Source organism: Echinops telfairi, unplaced genomic scaffold (genome assembly GCF_000313985.2).
Source record: "Echinops telfairi isolate 266 unplaced genomic scaffold, ASM31398v2 ScPeMD7_22;HRSCAF=79, whole genome shotgun sequence".
In the NCBI taxonomy this organism is placed as follows: domain Eukaryota; kingdom Metazoa; phylum Chordata; class Mammalia; order Afrosoricida; family Tenrecidae; genus Echinops; species Echinops telfairi.
In genome coordinates, this window is record NW_022103919.1 from 3,672,197 (window position 1) to 3,687,063 (window position 14,867).

The 14,867-nt window shown below is 52.8% G+C and overlaps 1 protein-coding gene across 2 annotated transcripts in view; it reads right to left on the minus strand.

The window, feature by feature from the left end:
- The window catches only part of ZER1 (zyg-11 related cell cycle regulator), a 28,119-nt gene that overhangs the window by 10,488 nt on the left and 2,764 nt on the right, over positions 1–14,867 (minus strand). Inside the window, exons 2-8 of one of the 2 annotated variants that reach the window (XM_045288560.1) lie at positions 5,165–5,378; positions 3,583–3,733; positions 3,012–3,448; positions 2,595–2,771; positions 2,104–2,218; positions 1,840–1,986; positions 1,339–1,506 (exon numbers count right to left, since the gene is read on the minus strand). In XM_045288560.1, coding sequence (XP_045144495.1) covers positions 1,339–1,506; positions 1,840–1,986; positions 2,104–2,218; positions 2,595–2,771; positions 3,012–3,448; positions 3,583–3,733; positions 5,165–5,322 — 1,353 coding nt within the window. In that variant the 5' untranslated portion in view covers positions 5,323–5,378. Of the gene's footprint in view, positions 1–1,332; positions 1,507–1,839; positions 1,987–2,103; positions 2,219–2,594; positions 2,772–3,011; positions 3,449–3,582; positions 3,734–5,164; positions 5,379–14,867 lie in introns of both variants that reach the window. The other variant, XM_004713269.2, reaches the window with a different exon arrangement.

Consider the following 14,867-nt stretch of genomic DNA (forward strand, 5'->3'; position numbering starts at 1 on the left):
CCCTTCACCAGGACAAGGAGCACAGCGGGCGCTCCCCTGGGCCGTGCCGGCAGGGGGCAGCACCTGCCGGCTTCTCCAGTTGACACGTGAGTCGTCACTTTACTGTCCGTTTCTCTGGTGTCTTCAACTAACACGCATTTACGTATTGATTAGCTTTTCATTAAAAAAAAAAAGGACACCCCCTTGACCTGATTGTAAAGCCAGTGTCACTGTGCTCGCTGTAGAGAATCCCTGCCCGGGAGGGTGTGTGTGTGTGTGTGTGTGTGTGTACTTCTCACTCCTGCAGAGGGAAGAGAGCACGCACCTTTCTGGAGGACGAGGACAAACTGCCCCAGCAATTCCAGAAATGTGGTATCCAGACATAGCCAAGGTAATCAAACAGGGCCAGCAGAGCATGGTGTGAAATAGCACCCAAGACACAGCACCCGGACGCGCAACCACGTCTACGGGCCCATGTTGTGCTACGGGCCCATGTTGTGCTCACAGGAGTCCAACAGACAGGCCGGGCTTGGCCCCGGACCCCAAGCCCCAACAGAGCGGCCATTCCAGTGACTCGGGACACTAGGCTGAGGTGAGCAATTAGGAAACCACTCTGGCAGCACCAGCCTTCTCGGGGAGGAGATGGAATGACTTTCATTTTCTATTCAACACATTAAAACAAAAGAAAAATTTTTGAGAAGTTGTTTGTTTTTTCTCAAAGCATAAAGTATCTTAGCAATCCAAAGTAAACCATTATTTGATTATGTGCAAAAATAAGATATAGGGGATGTTCACACTCATAAGCCACTATTGAATTGAAAATCCATGTTACATCTACAATACATGAAGGAGGAGACCTTTTACTAACCATAAACACACAATATGGACACAGATCAAAGTTGGAAGGGTGGCAGGTAGTGTTAGTGCTAGCTATCTCTGGGTTCTGGGTGGTGCTGGGATGAATTTCCCTCCTTTTCTCAATTAGTATTTACACATCTTTAATGACAAAGTTAAAAAAAAGTATATTCTTTTCATAAGAAAAAGTTATGGAAGCAAATAAGCTTCCACAGAGTGTGGCTGGGAGATGGCACCAGCTGGGGCTTGGGGAGGCGGACAGGGCTGAGGTGGCCAAGTGTGCGCATGGGGAGGAGCAGTGGGCAGTGGGCGGGAAGCTGGACCAGGAGCTGAGGTTGGGAGTGAGGCAGTGGAGAAGGGGGTGGGGAGGGAGTGGTCTAGAGGCAGGTGAGAGACAGGAGAGTCAGCTGGGCACTCTGAAGGGCGGGCTGGGGCACTGGAGAGCAGGGACGGGCAGCTGGCCAAAGCATGCAGGACCTTGGTGGGTCGGGGGCTCACCGTCACCTCCTGGTAGGACTCCATGCCGTTCAGCACCACCTGGATGACCTGCCGCCGCAGCTTGACGCTCTGCTCCGAGCGGTACTCAGAATTGGTCAGGTAGAAGAGGGCGGCACTGCCTGTCACTTGAATGTTCTTGTCATACTTGTGGCACTTGAGGGCTGTGATGACCAGCTGTCAGAAGACAGGACAGAGGCCCCTGTTGGCCACTCTGTGGCAGCTGGGCCAGGCCCAGGGCAGGGCTTTGGGCGCTGGGCTCAGGCAGACCGTCTGGGAGACGGCCTAGCTGACCCTGCTCTCGGAGGGGAGCAGAAATTGGGCGGGCTGTGCTCTAAGGCCTGCAGGGAGCAAGGTATGTGGGAGGCCAAAGCCCAAATAAGTTAGGTGCTGTGAGAGGATGGGGCGGGCACCGAGGACGCTGGAGGAGGGACTGCCAGCTCCGGGGAAGAGGAACAGGGGTGGGTACAGAGGGTCCAGGATGTGGGTGGGAGCGGCCTTGGGGCTGACCTTCAGGGCCCGCAGCAGCTGGTTGCAGCGCTCAATGCGTGCGATGTCAAACAGCAGATTGATGGCCCGAGAGGTGATCTCAGGCCGATGGTCCGTGTAGGCCTCTATGGCATTCAGCACCTGCTCTTCATTCTTGTCACCGCTTACCTGGGGACCGGGCATGCTCAGAACAACCACAGGAGGCCAGGTGATGGCTTCCCTGGAGCCCACTCAGTCCTCCCCACCCCACCCCACCCCCAATACCCTCCTGCTCCTGCTTCTCACTTTGTGGGCCGGAATGTGCGTGAGGCGGCACAGAGAGGTCTCGAAGAGCCCGAGGAACTGCAGCGGCCTCTTCAGGGCCCGGAAAGGCATGATGCTGCTCTTGGAGGGCTCAATGCTGCGGGGAGAAGGGGCCGAGGTCAGTGGTCTGGGCCTCTCCCTGGGGGTGCTCCGTTGGTCTGGGCACTTGCTAATCTCCCCTTCACTCATGAACGGTTTTGCCACCTCTGTCCATGCTCTCCCCTCGGCTACAGCACCCTCTTCCTCCGGCAACCCCAGAAAGACCTCTCTCTTTGCTGGCTTCCGTCCTGCCCCTCCAACCACATCCCTCACTCTGGCCCATGGACGTGTCTGTCCCCTACTAGCTCCCACGGACTCTGACAAGGCCCGATGCATTCTTTATCTCCAGCATAGGCCCGGCACTTGGCAGAAAGGGCGAATGCCTGCTGCAGGACGCAGGAGGGGGTCCCAGCAGCCCCTGCCTCCAGCCCCACCTGGTCTGGCCCCCCTCTTCGTCCATCTTGGAGATGCTGCAGTTCTCCAGGATCATGTGGCCAGAGATGTCCAGCGACATCAGGTTTCCCAGCTTCTGCACGAAGAGGCTCAGCACCTTCCGAGTCAGCTTGAACTTGTAGTAGCTCGAGAGGCGGTCTCTCGAGATGTCCAGGTGTCTGGGGGGTGAGAGTGGGGCCATGGGTCAGGAGCAGGCGGGACACAGGCTGGGGCCGTCTTGTAGATCCTTGCGCCCTCAGTCCACAGCAGGGCAGGCCCAGCCCGGGTGGAACGCTGGGTTTGAAGGAAGGGGCCTGCCTCTTCCATCCACCCTCTCCCGGCTCACGTACTCGCTGGGATGGACAGCACCCACCCACTTCTTCCGAGTGCCTCCCCGCCGCCTGTCACAGGGAGCTCACCGCAGCTTGTGCAGCTGGACGATGACTCGGATGTGGTCATCCGAGAGGTCCATGTTGTAGAGCACAAGGGATACGAGGCTGTCCTTCCACTGCGCTAGGAAGGCCGCATCACTCGTCTGAATGCCCGAGAGGTCCAAGGCGGCCAGTGAGCTGAGCGGCCGCAGCAGGGACTCCACGGGGACCCCGTCAATCATGCGGCCCAGACTGAGGAAACGGAGGCGGCTGAAGCCCTCGAAGGTGAAGTCCTTCACCAGCACCTGGCAGGTGGGGTTGACCAGGCACTCGTCTTCGCAGCCCCCCGGGTTCTCCTCCTCGTAGAAAATGTTCGCGCAGCCGAAGAGGCTCAGGGACACCAGCGTGTGGCTGAAGCTGCGCAGGGTCTGCAGGCTCTTGGCGGACAGCTTCTCGCAGTTGGTCAGGTACAGCTCCACCAAGTCCTGGGGACAGGCACGGCCCCGTCACCACTGCCCGCTCACCTGCCGGGGGTTCTGGGGCTGCAGGGGAGTGGCCCTGCCCCAGCTCCCCATTTGAGCCTTCTGGGCTGGCCTCCCCCCGCATGCCCGTGACTCGCCTGCTTGCGGATGGCTTCCAGATCCTGGTCCTGCACCAGGTCTTCCCGAAGGTGGATTCGGGTGAGGCGGGTGCTGCGAGGGTCCGAGAAGAGGCTGAAGAAGCTCTCGTGGGGCTCAAAGTTGCAGGCAGCGTTGACCAGCTCCACATACCTGGGAGAGAAGCCAGGCTCCAGGGAGGGGCCCAGGGACCCAGCCCGGTCCCTCCTTGTCCTGATCAGGTAGCCTGTGCTGCTTCCTCCCGAGGGGACCTGGTTGGACCCAGGCTACACTATAGGGGCGATGCCCGTGGGACTGAGGGTGCCTGGGGACCAGGAGCTCAAAGGGGGCTAGCTCTCCAGGCGACCTTCTGGTTGTGACCAAGCCCAAAACCAAGCTCACTGCCCTCGAGTCCCTTCCCACGCACAGTGACCTTACAGGACGGGGCAGAGCTGTGTCGTTAGCTTTCTGACGCTGTCCGTCTGTGGGAGTGGGCACCCTCAGCTTTCTCCGCAGAGGGGCGGCTGGGCTTGAGAGGGGAACCTTGTGGTCAGCCGTCTGATGTTTCACCCGCTGCAGCAGCTGGGCTCCTTCCTGGGGCTGACTCGCCCACAGCCATAGAGCCCCTTCCAGCTCCCAGTAGTTTCCCAGACTGGATGACCACGGGGGCAGACACCCTCAGCTTTCTCCCACGGAGCAGCGGGTGGGTCTGAACCACCAACTTTGGGGCTAGAGCCTCTTACCAATAAACCAGTCCAAGTCTCTTTCCCCCAGTGCATACGCCCATCACACACCCCCACGCATCCCGCTGCCTCTTCGAGTGACCGCTCCTGTCACGCACCCTCCTCCCCCACTCCCACAGCACCACCCACTGTCCTTTTACCAGCCCCTCCCTGATAAAACAATTCACACAGGACAATCAAGCTAAGTGCTTTGCAGGGTGCAGCAGGGTCGAGGGCAAGCCGTCAGTAAGACCTGGCTGGGGTGTGAACTCACGCCAGACTCGTGCCTGGTGGGAAGCCTTAGAAGTCGGGCTCGAGTCTACATTTTGTCTTGGTGGCTACTACCTGGGCGGCTTCCCACAAGTAACCGAATCTCAGTTTCCTCATCTGTAAAATGGACATAATTCTGGACTGAAAAATGTCCAACCTAGTACTTGGCCCCTGGTCACATACAGGCACCTACTTTTGTTTGCAGTTGTCCCTTGTGGGCACCTGGGCTGAGTTCCCAGAAGTCAGTGGAAACAGCAGCTTCTAGGGATCCCCCTGGCTGACTGGATCCCCGGGCCATTGTTTCAGTACTGGCTGTTCTCCCTCACTTAATGCACAAACTCAGCCTATACACACACACACACACACACACACACACGTTCTTTTGCACTTACACGTGTCTTTGTGCCTTTTGAGGCCACTGGTGTACGTACACCCATTCCTTCAAGTGTACTCTCCTCCTCAGTGTATACCAACACGTACCCACAGATCTTGACTACTATGGATAGACCACATTCTACTGCACCCACAAATATTCATGTGCTTGTACACACCCACGTGGTACGTACACACAGGGTCACTCTCCAGCCCTGCCCCTCGCTCACTGGCCACTCACTCATTGACGAGCCGGTCGCAGATCTCGCTGGGCAGGAAGATGTCGGGCTGGACCCGCAAGGCCTCCTTGTCCAGTAGGTAGCCCAAGGTGCCATCCAGGTTGTGCAGGCAGAAGTCGGTACAGAGGGCCATCAGGGACTCCGGCGTGTCGGACGCCATGCTGGAGGCGGGCAGGGGCCACTCCAGCACAGGGCCCGGGGGCAGCAGTGACGCCTCTGCCCTCAGAGGATAGAGAAGCCCAGTGAGCCACACTGAAGGGCCAGACCCTCTCTCGCTGATGTTCACTCTCTGAGCATGGAAGTCGAGGGCCTAGAGCTCACGGTCCAATCAGGATGCAGCAGGGGTGGACCCCGGGCCCCTGACCCTTCCCTTTGCCCCTCTCTGCTGCACCACTATCTCTGTGTGATTTGGCTTGCAAAGAGGATGGGGCCTTGTCCAAGTATCTCTGGGCCTCCAGGAAGCCTGTGGGCAGAAATGCTATGTTGGGGGCAGGACACTGGGTGGGGATGGAAAGTGGGAGCTTTCATTATATGGTCATTATAACCCCGCACCCCCACCCCAAGCATTTTATTGTGGTTTAGGTGCAAGTTTACAGAGCAAATTTGCTTCTCAGCCAACAATTTCGACACATTTTGCTTTGTGAGATTTCAACAATGCTCTTCCCATTTCCTCCCTGGGTTCTCGGTTTCCACACAGTCATCTCTCCTGCCCCTTCCTACCTTCAGAACGGTGTTGCTAGGCAACTATTGCCCTTTTGGTCTCCTATGATTGACTGTTCTAAGGAGTAGGCACCTCATGGGTGTATTGTTTACTTTACAGGCCTATTACTTGGCTAGAATTTGGCATCAGGATTGGAGGGAGGCTCATGAACAATCTGAGAGATGCAGATGACACAACCTTGCTTGCCGAAAGTAGGGAGGACTTAAGACACTTGCTGATGAAGATCAAGGATTGCAGCCCTCGGTATGGATTTGAACCCAAAGAAAACCAAACCTACAGTAAAGGAAACGAAGATCTAATAGGTACCATCATGTAAGTGGAGAAAAGACTGAAGTGGCCAAGGAGCCTGTCTCACTGGGATCCAGTCAGCGCTCATGGAATCAGCAGTCACGAGATCAAATGACTCGCTGCATGGGGTGAATCTGCGGCCCAAGACCTCTTCAAAGTGTTGAAAAGTGAGGATGTTATTTTGAGAACGCAGGTGCCCCTGATCCAAGCCATGGTACTTTCAATGGCCTCGTGAGCATAAGGAAGTGGGACACTGAATAAGGAAGACCCAAGAAGGATCAGTGCGTCGGAATCATGGTGCGGGGAAGAGCCCTGAAAGTACCATGGACTGCCCGAGGAACCGATCCGTTATATCTTAGAACAATTCCTGCCAGAATGCTCATTTATTTTACATTTTATTACTTACTTGAAGGTTGTTTAAGGGCTATACTCCTAGAGGATCCACCAGTCTCTATCAGACCCATGAGTCTGGCCTTTTGTATGATTTTGGATTTTGCTCTACATTTTCTCTGACAGTGCTCCAGGGCCTTTCATTGTGAACCTGATCACGGTGGTTGGTAGGGGTCAAGTTCCATCTAGTTCTGGACTCAAGCCAGTGGAGGCTGGGCTTAATGTGGTCCCTGAGCCCTCTAAACTAATTGTTTCATTGGGCCTTGATTCCCCCACCCACACTCTTCTTTGATCTGGGAGGAAAAGGCCCAATAGTTGTATCTTAGATGGCCAATCATAAGCTTGCAGGATCCCAGTCGCCACTCACACAGTAGGATGCAGAATGCTGTTTTCATGGACTGTGATGTGCCAATTGTTAGATGTCTCCAGAGATTGTGGTCCCTCCTCACAATGTTAACAGCTACCCTGGATGTCCTTTGCTATGGAAAAATCAAGCTCACTGCCACTGAGTCCATTCTGACTTACTGCAGCCCCATAGTAAAGGGTATAACTGCCCCGTATGGGCTCCCGAGACAGCTCTTCAATGAGAAGAAAGCCTCGTCTTTCTCCCAAGGAATGGCTGATGGTTTTGAACTGTTGACCTTACCATTAGCAGCCCAAAACGTAATCACTGCATCTCCAGATCACCTCTTTTCTATGGGGTACTTCTTAATTTGTATGCAGCTATTACAGATAGCTTAGCAGGACAAAAGCTCTATAGACAAGCTATCATCATATTCCTTGGTTTATGATTTAAAATGAAAGCTCCTGAATTATATGCTTCGAAATAGCTAAAATGGTAGTTTTTGTTCTCTCTCTATACACATACAAACAAACATATATATATCATTTTTGGGGGAGCTCTTACAGATACCCTAACATTCCATAGTCCAATCACATCAAGCAGCATTGTGCAATTGCTACCGCAATCCGCTTCAAAACATTTTCTTTCTTCTTGAACTCCTTGAAATCAGCTTTATCTCCTCCCTCCACCACCCCCATACCCCCCAGGAACCCCATTATAGATATATATTTCCCTATAATAGTCCCCCCCATATTTTACACAATCCAATATATCCATTCACAAATAATTCTGTTCAATCCTATCCACTCCCTATTCTTCCCTTCCCCACCCCCCTCTTCTTGTACCCTTGGGGAACCATTACTCCGGTTACAGTTTCTAAAGGGTTATCTATCTTGGCTTTCATGTACCAAACAATCTTAAATATACAAATGACCATAATGCAAATCTAACATGATTAATGAGGTAAAACAAATAATAACCATGATAGTAAGGGGCGGAAATATTAATGAACTAGAGGATAGTTATGTGGTTCATCAGTACAATACTGCCCCCTGTATTTATCATCCCTTCTGTGTGGCCCTTCTGAGAGGGACTGTCCAATTATCTTACAAGTAGCTTTTGTGTCTCCACTACCTCCATTCCCCTTCACATCAATTTAGTTGCTTGTTTTTGAACTTTTGATACCTCTTCCCGTTGACACCTCATGGTCACACAGGCTGGTGTGCTTCTTCCATGGGGGCTTTGTTGCTTCCCTGCTAGATGGCCACTTGTTTAACTATAAACCTTTAAGACCCCAGACTAAATCTTTTAATAGCCGGGCACCATCAGCTTTCTTCACCACATTTGCTTATGCACCCGCTTTGTCTTCAATGATCTGTTAAGGAGGTGAGCATCATGCAGTGCTGCATCATTAGAACAAACCATGCTTGTACTGAGGGAAGATTTAGTAGTCCATCTGCTTCCTTGTTGCATTTGCTCATATATACATAAACAAAACACATATATTTATATATTTGCATATATACTTTCCTCCTTTTCTTTTTTTCCCCTCTTGCCTAATTATCATGTTTACCCATCGTTCACCTCTCATTAATTCCTCTCCGATACAATCTGATTGATCAAGTAGACAAGAAAAGCTCCACCCTCCTCGCCATCAATTTTAGAACATGTACTAGTCCCCTGTGCCCATCATCACTGGCTCACCCAATAATATATATATTATATAATATAATACATATATTATACAATAACATATTTTATAATGAGAAGGCTCCTGATCCTGATCATATAAAATTTCATATACAAAGCAGAGTATTATAATGAAATGTACAAAGACCTGAGTTAGAAAATGAAAAGGGAAGGAGCAGGTGCAATTCTGAAAGATAATACGCAAAACACTGAACGAAGCAGGAAACATCAAAAGAAGACAGAAGAAGCATCAGAGTCCCTGAACAAACACACACACACACACACACACACACACACAAAGGGGGGCTGATGTTCAACCCTTCAAGAGGTGGCAGATGATCCTGAACCAAAGGCCCTGAAGGAGGAAGTCCAAGCGGCACTGAAGGCTCTGGGAACGGGCAGAACACCAGTGGGAATGTCTCGACAAGCTGATGCGGAGCTGGAAGCACTCGCTCACCGATGTCAAGACGTCTAGGAGACAGCTGGTGACTGGAAGGCGTATTTGTGCTCATTTCCAATGAAGATGCGCCGGCAGACTACCGAAATTACTGTGTAATATCGCACTATCACATGCAAGTAGAGTGCTGTTGAGCATACTTCGAAAACAGCTGCAGCAGCACATTGACAGGGAGCTGCTGAAATTTAAGCAGGATTAGCTTAAGTTGTGGAAGGAAGATATCAGTGGCGATGTCAGATGAATTGTGGCTGAAAGCAGAGAATACCAAACAGCTGTTTACTTGTGTCCTATTGACTATGAAAACAACTGTGGATTAAGAATTCTAGAATACTTCACTGTGCTCACGGAACCTGTCCCTAGACCAGGAGACAGTTGTTCGATTAGATAAAGGGGAAACCAAATGGTTTACAATCAGGAAAGGTGTGCGCCAGGTTGAATCCTTTTGCCACACTTATTCAATCTGTATGCTAAGCAAATGTCCAAGAAGCTGGGCTGTATGGAGAAGGGGGCATCAAGATGAAAGGTCGGCCCATGGACACCAGCAACAAGCACACGATACAAACTTGCTCACGGACACCTGCAACGTGCACATGATACAAACTTGCTCACGGACACCTGCAACGAGCACACGATACAAACTTGCCCATGGACACCTGCAACGAGCACACGATACAAACTTGCCCATGGACACCTGCAACGAGCACACGATACAAACTTGCCCACGGACACCTGCAACGTGCACACGATACAAACTTGCCCATGGACACCTGCAATATGCACACGATACAAACTTGCTCACAGACACCTGCAACGTGCACACGATACAAACTTGCCCATGGACACCTGCAACGTGCACACGATACAAACTTGCCCATGGACACATGCAACGAGCACACAATACAAACTTGCCTGCTGAAAGTCAAGAGAACTTGAAGCACCTACTGAAGACCAAAGAATACAGTTTTCCGTATGGCTTGCAACTTAATAAAGAAAGCCAAAGTCCTCACAACTAGACGAATAGGCAGCACCGTGATAAATGGAGACAATGTTGACAATGTCAAGGAAATCCTTTTGCTTGGATCCACAATCAATGCTCATGGAAGCACCGGTCAAGCATGATGCACCAGGAAATCTGCCACAAAAGGCCTCGGTAATGAGCAACGAAGTCCGGGGAACCCAGCCGGCTTTGGTAGCTTTGCAGTCAGTCAATTCTGAGTTTAAATTCGGACACTCACTGCCACTCAGCGCAAGCAGCAGTGAATTTGGGCACGTGTCTTTACTTCCCTCTGCCTCAGTTTCTTCTCCAAAGTAGGAGGAATAAGTCATAGCACTCTTCTCGCAACACTGTGGGAAGATTATACAAGATAAAGGGGTTGGCATCTTGCCTGGCATGTAGTGATTGCTCAAGGAAAGACAGCTGTTACTATAGCCCGGGAGAAAGAAGGGGCTTTTGACTCCTGTAAAGAGCGGCCCTCTTGGAAACTTCCAGGCGCAGTTCTGCCCTGTCCTATCAGGTCTCTCCGAGTCGGCATCGACTCAATGACAGTTTGGTTTGGTTCATCATTACAGTCACCATCTTCTTCTACCTCACCTGCTCTGGCCCATACAGAACAGGGTTTGTCCCTACCCATCTCCAGGTTTGTGTGCCCCAGGGTAGGGACACCACAATGAGGCCATTGTGTATGCTGTCCCACTGGCCATGTGACAACCAGGGGGTGGGGGCATGCACAAGCAGTAGCATGCCGAGGCCCTAGGCATGGTCCTTCTGTACCTTCACCACTTCCACATCTTCAAAAGCCCAAGCAGCTTCTGAGAAACTGGAGCCCGAAGGGACAGCACTAGTCAGGACACCTGCCCCTGTCCAGTCTCCCCCACCAGTCATTCACATCCACATCCGTGGCCCTCTCATGGAGTCAGAAGCAGGAATCTGGCCTGACCTCTACTCCAGCTGGCCTGGCCTCCTCTGGGTACACGGGGTCACTTTCAGACCCCTTTGCTCAGGCTCTTGTTAAAAAAGTACAAGGTCATTCCACTTTGTACTCTAAATACTGCCCCGACTCCCAAAGAGGTGCGTGTCCCTCCACCGAGCTCTAGTTCACACTGTTCCTGAACTCACCTCTGTATTGGCGAATCCTCCCCACTTCTAGGTCCCTGGGTAAGACCTGGGCCCTAACCAAAGGTGGGAGGTTTCAGTCCACTCAGAGGCACCTCAGAAGAAAGGCCTGGTGACCTATTTCTGAAATCAGCCAGTGGAGAACCGCGGTGAAGAGTTCTATTCTGACACGGGGAGCTGCTATGCATTGGAATCATGGGATCACCGTCAGGTCTCAGGGTCAATGTCACTTCCTCTGGGAAGACCCCCTGACCCTTCTGCGATAAGCCCCCAGCCCAGCACTCTGCACTGCTGCTTGTCTACTAACGGGCTTCCTTGTTGGACTGCCAGTGCCCTCAGCTGGTCCTGTTGAGACTGCAGCCCTGGGTCGACCCCTGCTATGGAGCCCATTCTCACTCACCGAGGAAAAACGAAAACCAAGAAACCTCAGACTCACTGTCACGGAGTCCATGCCAACTCATAGCGGCCCTATAGGAGAGGGTAAAACGGCCCCTGTGGGTTTCCGAGACGGTAACTTTCTACGGGAGTTACCTCAATCTTCTTCCTGCAGAGCAGCTGGTGGTTTCAAAGTGTGGACCTTGCGGTTAGCAGGCCAATGCAGAACAACTAGGCCACCAGAGCTCCTCATTCTGACGCCTACAAAAACAAACACACTGCCATCAAGTTGATGCCAACTGACAGCGACCCAACAGCACAGGGTAGAACTGTCCCTGTGGGTTTCCCAGACTGTAAGTGTTTACAAGAGTCGAAAGCCCCGTCTTTCTCTGATGGAGAGGCTGGTGTTTCGATCTGCTAACATTGAGGTTCCCAGCCAAACTTGGACACCACCAGGGCTTGTTTAGTCCCACTCATAGAGATTTTATACAGAGTATCTATATAACTTTATAAAGACTATAAATATAGTCTTCGAAACAGACTATCTTTACAGGAGAGGAAATCAATCCTCACCTTTCTCCTGCAGAGCCACTGGTGGGGCAGAAATGCCCATCTTGTGGTTTGCAGCCCACTACCTAGCCCACAGCACCACCTGGGCTCCTTACTGTTTGTTGAAGCACCAGCCAGTCATCCCTTCATTCCCCTTGTTAGCTCTATGAGGCTACAGTGAATATTGTAGGCAAAGACCTTGCTCCCAGGTGCAGACTGGTACCCACGCTCTGAAGCGACTCCCTGGAGCCTGGGGGCCACAGCAGCCCAGGGAAGCCGGCCCGGATGGGGGACTGTGAGCAGGTGTCTTTGGAGGCAACCCTTCCCATTCGGGCATGCAGCCGGAGTCACAGCTCACTCTGTTGGAGGCAGGAGAAGGGAAGGTGGCGGGAAGAAGGGAGATGCGCCAGGGCGGTGTGGCGCCGGGCACTACAGCCCAGTGCTACGGCTATTTGCCAGATGAACCGACAAAGGACTGAACACCGGAGTGGGCAGGGAGCTGACACATGGTAGGGGTTCAACAAAGGTCGATTGAAGGCATGGTGAGGGACCTGCATTGCCCCTTGTCCCGTGCACAGCACCCGGACCACTAGACAGGCTCCTGCTCTGCTCCTCAGGTGGAAGAAATGTCACCACATCAGCCACCAAGGTCACCAAAAGCCCCCAAAAGATGACTCGGGAAGATGGTACCATCTGCTACCCTTCCATTGGCAGCATTGGTACTTTAATGCTGTTGCTTGGGGCCAGGGTGAGCTGCAGGGGGAAGGAGCTGAACTCATCTTGTCCCCAGGGATGTGAGGCCAGGGGCCTGGAGCTCCTCGTCACTTGTGCCACCGCCAGCTGCAGCGCCTGGCACCCGCCAGCGACAACCTAGCTCTGCCTGCCCGGCCCCTAGGGACCCTGGTTCTTCTGGCAGGCACTGGCCATCTGGAATTCTGGTGAATGGGGACAGAGGGGACTCTCATGACAGAGCATCACACAGTAAGAGCCCTGTGTCTTTCTCCAGCTTCATTCTTGTAGGTTCTCCAGAAATTGAATCTGTCATGGGCTTACAACATCCAGGGGGAGGGGCAGCGGGGAGAGGAGAGCAGCCACACAGCCACTGTCACTGCCGCCCCCACCAGCCTGCCGCAGGCCTCCATGCTGGGTGTTTCCGTCTCAGCAACCAGCTTGTTGCAGGCTTTATTTCATCACTGAACCTACCTCTCCCAGTACCCTGTGCCCATCACTAAGGACTCATTTGCATAATCATTTGTCTCCTCAGCTCCTGGAGGGCAGGAACTCTGCACTCTTGGAACTCTTCATGAAGGGCCCTGCCCAGGCCTGGCCCTTGACAGAGGAAGGGTTTGCTGTGAGCTCCAGACTGGCACACCATTTTCTGAGGAGGACCCCCAAGGCTCCCACAATTTATAAGAAACTGGGTTGGGGCAAGCTCGGGGAGTCTTCCCTGAGCAGACGTGCAGGTGTGGGTCGGAGGGGACCCTGAGAAGTTGCCTGGGCGAAGAAACTGCCCAGACAAAACCTAAAGGTGGGTTATTTTAGGAAGAGGCTGGAACCCCACCCAGGAAGGGAGCGTGCGCATCACAAGTGCTGGGGGAGGGGGGGGCACCTGGAGGCAGAATGGCCTGGGGATGCTGGATGGGCTACGAGTTGGACAGCCTGGGTTCCATTCTGGCCAACGTAATAATACTCATGCCCACCCTGAGCACCAACCCTTGAGCACTGTTCCAAGTACGCAGCATGCACGAAGCCAGGGGATTCTCTGGACCACCACATGAGGCATGGATTGACTATCCATCACTAGAGACGAGCCAAATGGTTTGCCATGGACAGACACAGACCCATGCACAGATTGCTGGGTATTTGCATTTAAGCAAACAGACAAGCAGATACTTAAGAGTTCAAGCCCTACAGCGACTTGCCCAGAGTCTCCCATGAATGTCTGACTTATACTTGGGTTCTTCACCAGTAAACTATGGAGAGGAACCTTTTCTCCAAGCCTCAGCCTCCCCTTGGGTGGCTCCAGGGCCTCCTTGCAACTTGGAATGGTTTGCGCACTGAGCACAGATGATCAGACATTGCGGTAAGCATGTGCCACAAGTCAGAAAGCTTCCTGAGGACGAGGACCCTGTGTCTAAGTCCCCGTCCGGTCCCTGTTCCACAGTGAGTGCAGGGCTGGTTAGTGCAGGTGACGGAGCCTCAGCTCTCTGAGGTCCTTGCCAGTACTGATCAGCCTCGATGCTCAGCAAACTCTTCATGTGTCACCGTTGAAGAGATACCGTGAAAAATGGCAGAAAAGTGGGCAGCAGTTAAAGGAAGAGTGGTGTCCCAAGACTAATGCTTGGAACAGTGATTGCATCAGACACAGGACTTAAGGCCCCAAAGAGATGGCCCGCCCGGGGTCCCTAAACACATACTGGTGCAGCCTAGGGCAGCTGAGGGGCGGAAGCCAAGAGAAGAATGTCGGTGCCAAGAACAGCTTTCTGCCTGGTGGCCCCAACAACTGTGTGCAGATCCCTCCTGGTGGCTCGACCAGAGCGGCTCTTTTCCCTTGTGGAGGGAGATCTTGGGGCCACAGGGAATTCTTCCACAAGCTGGGTTTCAGGTTGGCCTCCCTGTGGCATTCAGAGGCACTATCCTCTGTTTAAACAGGAAGACCGAGGCCCTGAGGAGAAATGGGATTTGCCCAAGGTCACGCAGGGAGGCGGCAGCAGGTGCCTGGATGGCTAGTCCAGAGTCGTAGCCTCAAGGTTTGCTCTGACAGAATGGTTCTCAGCATC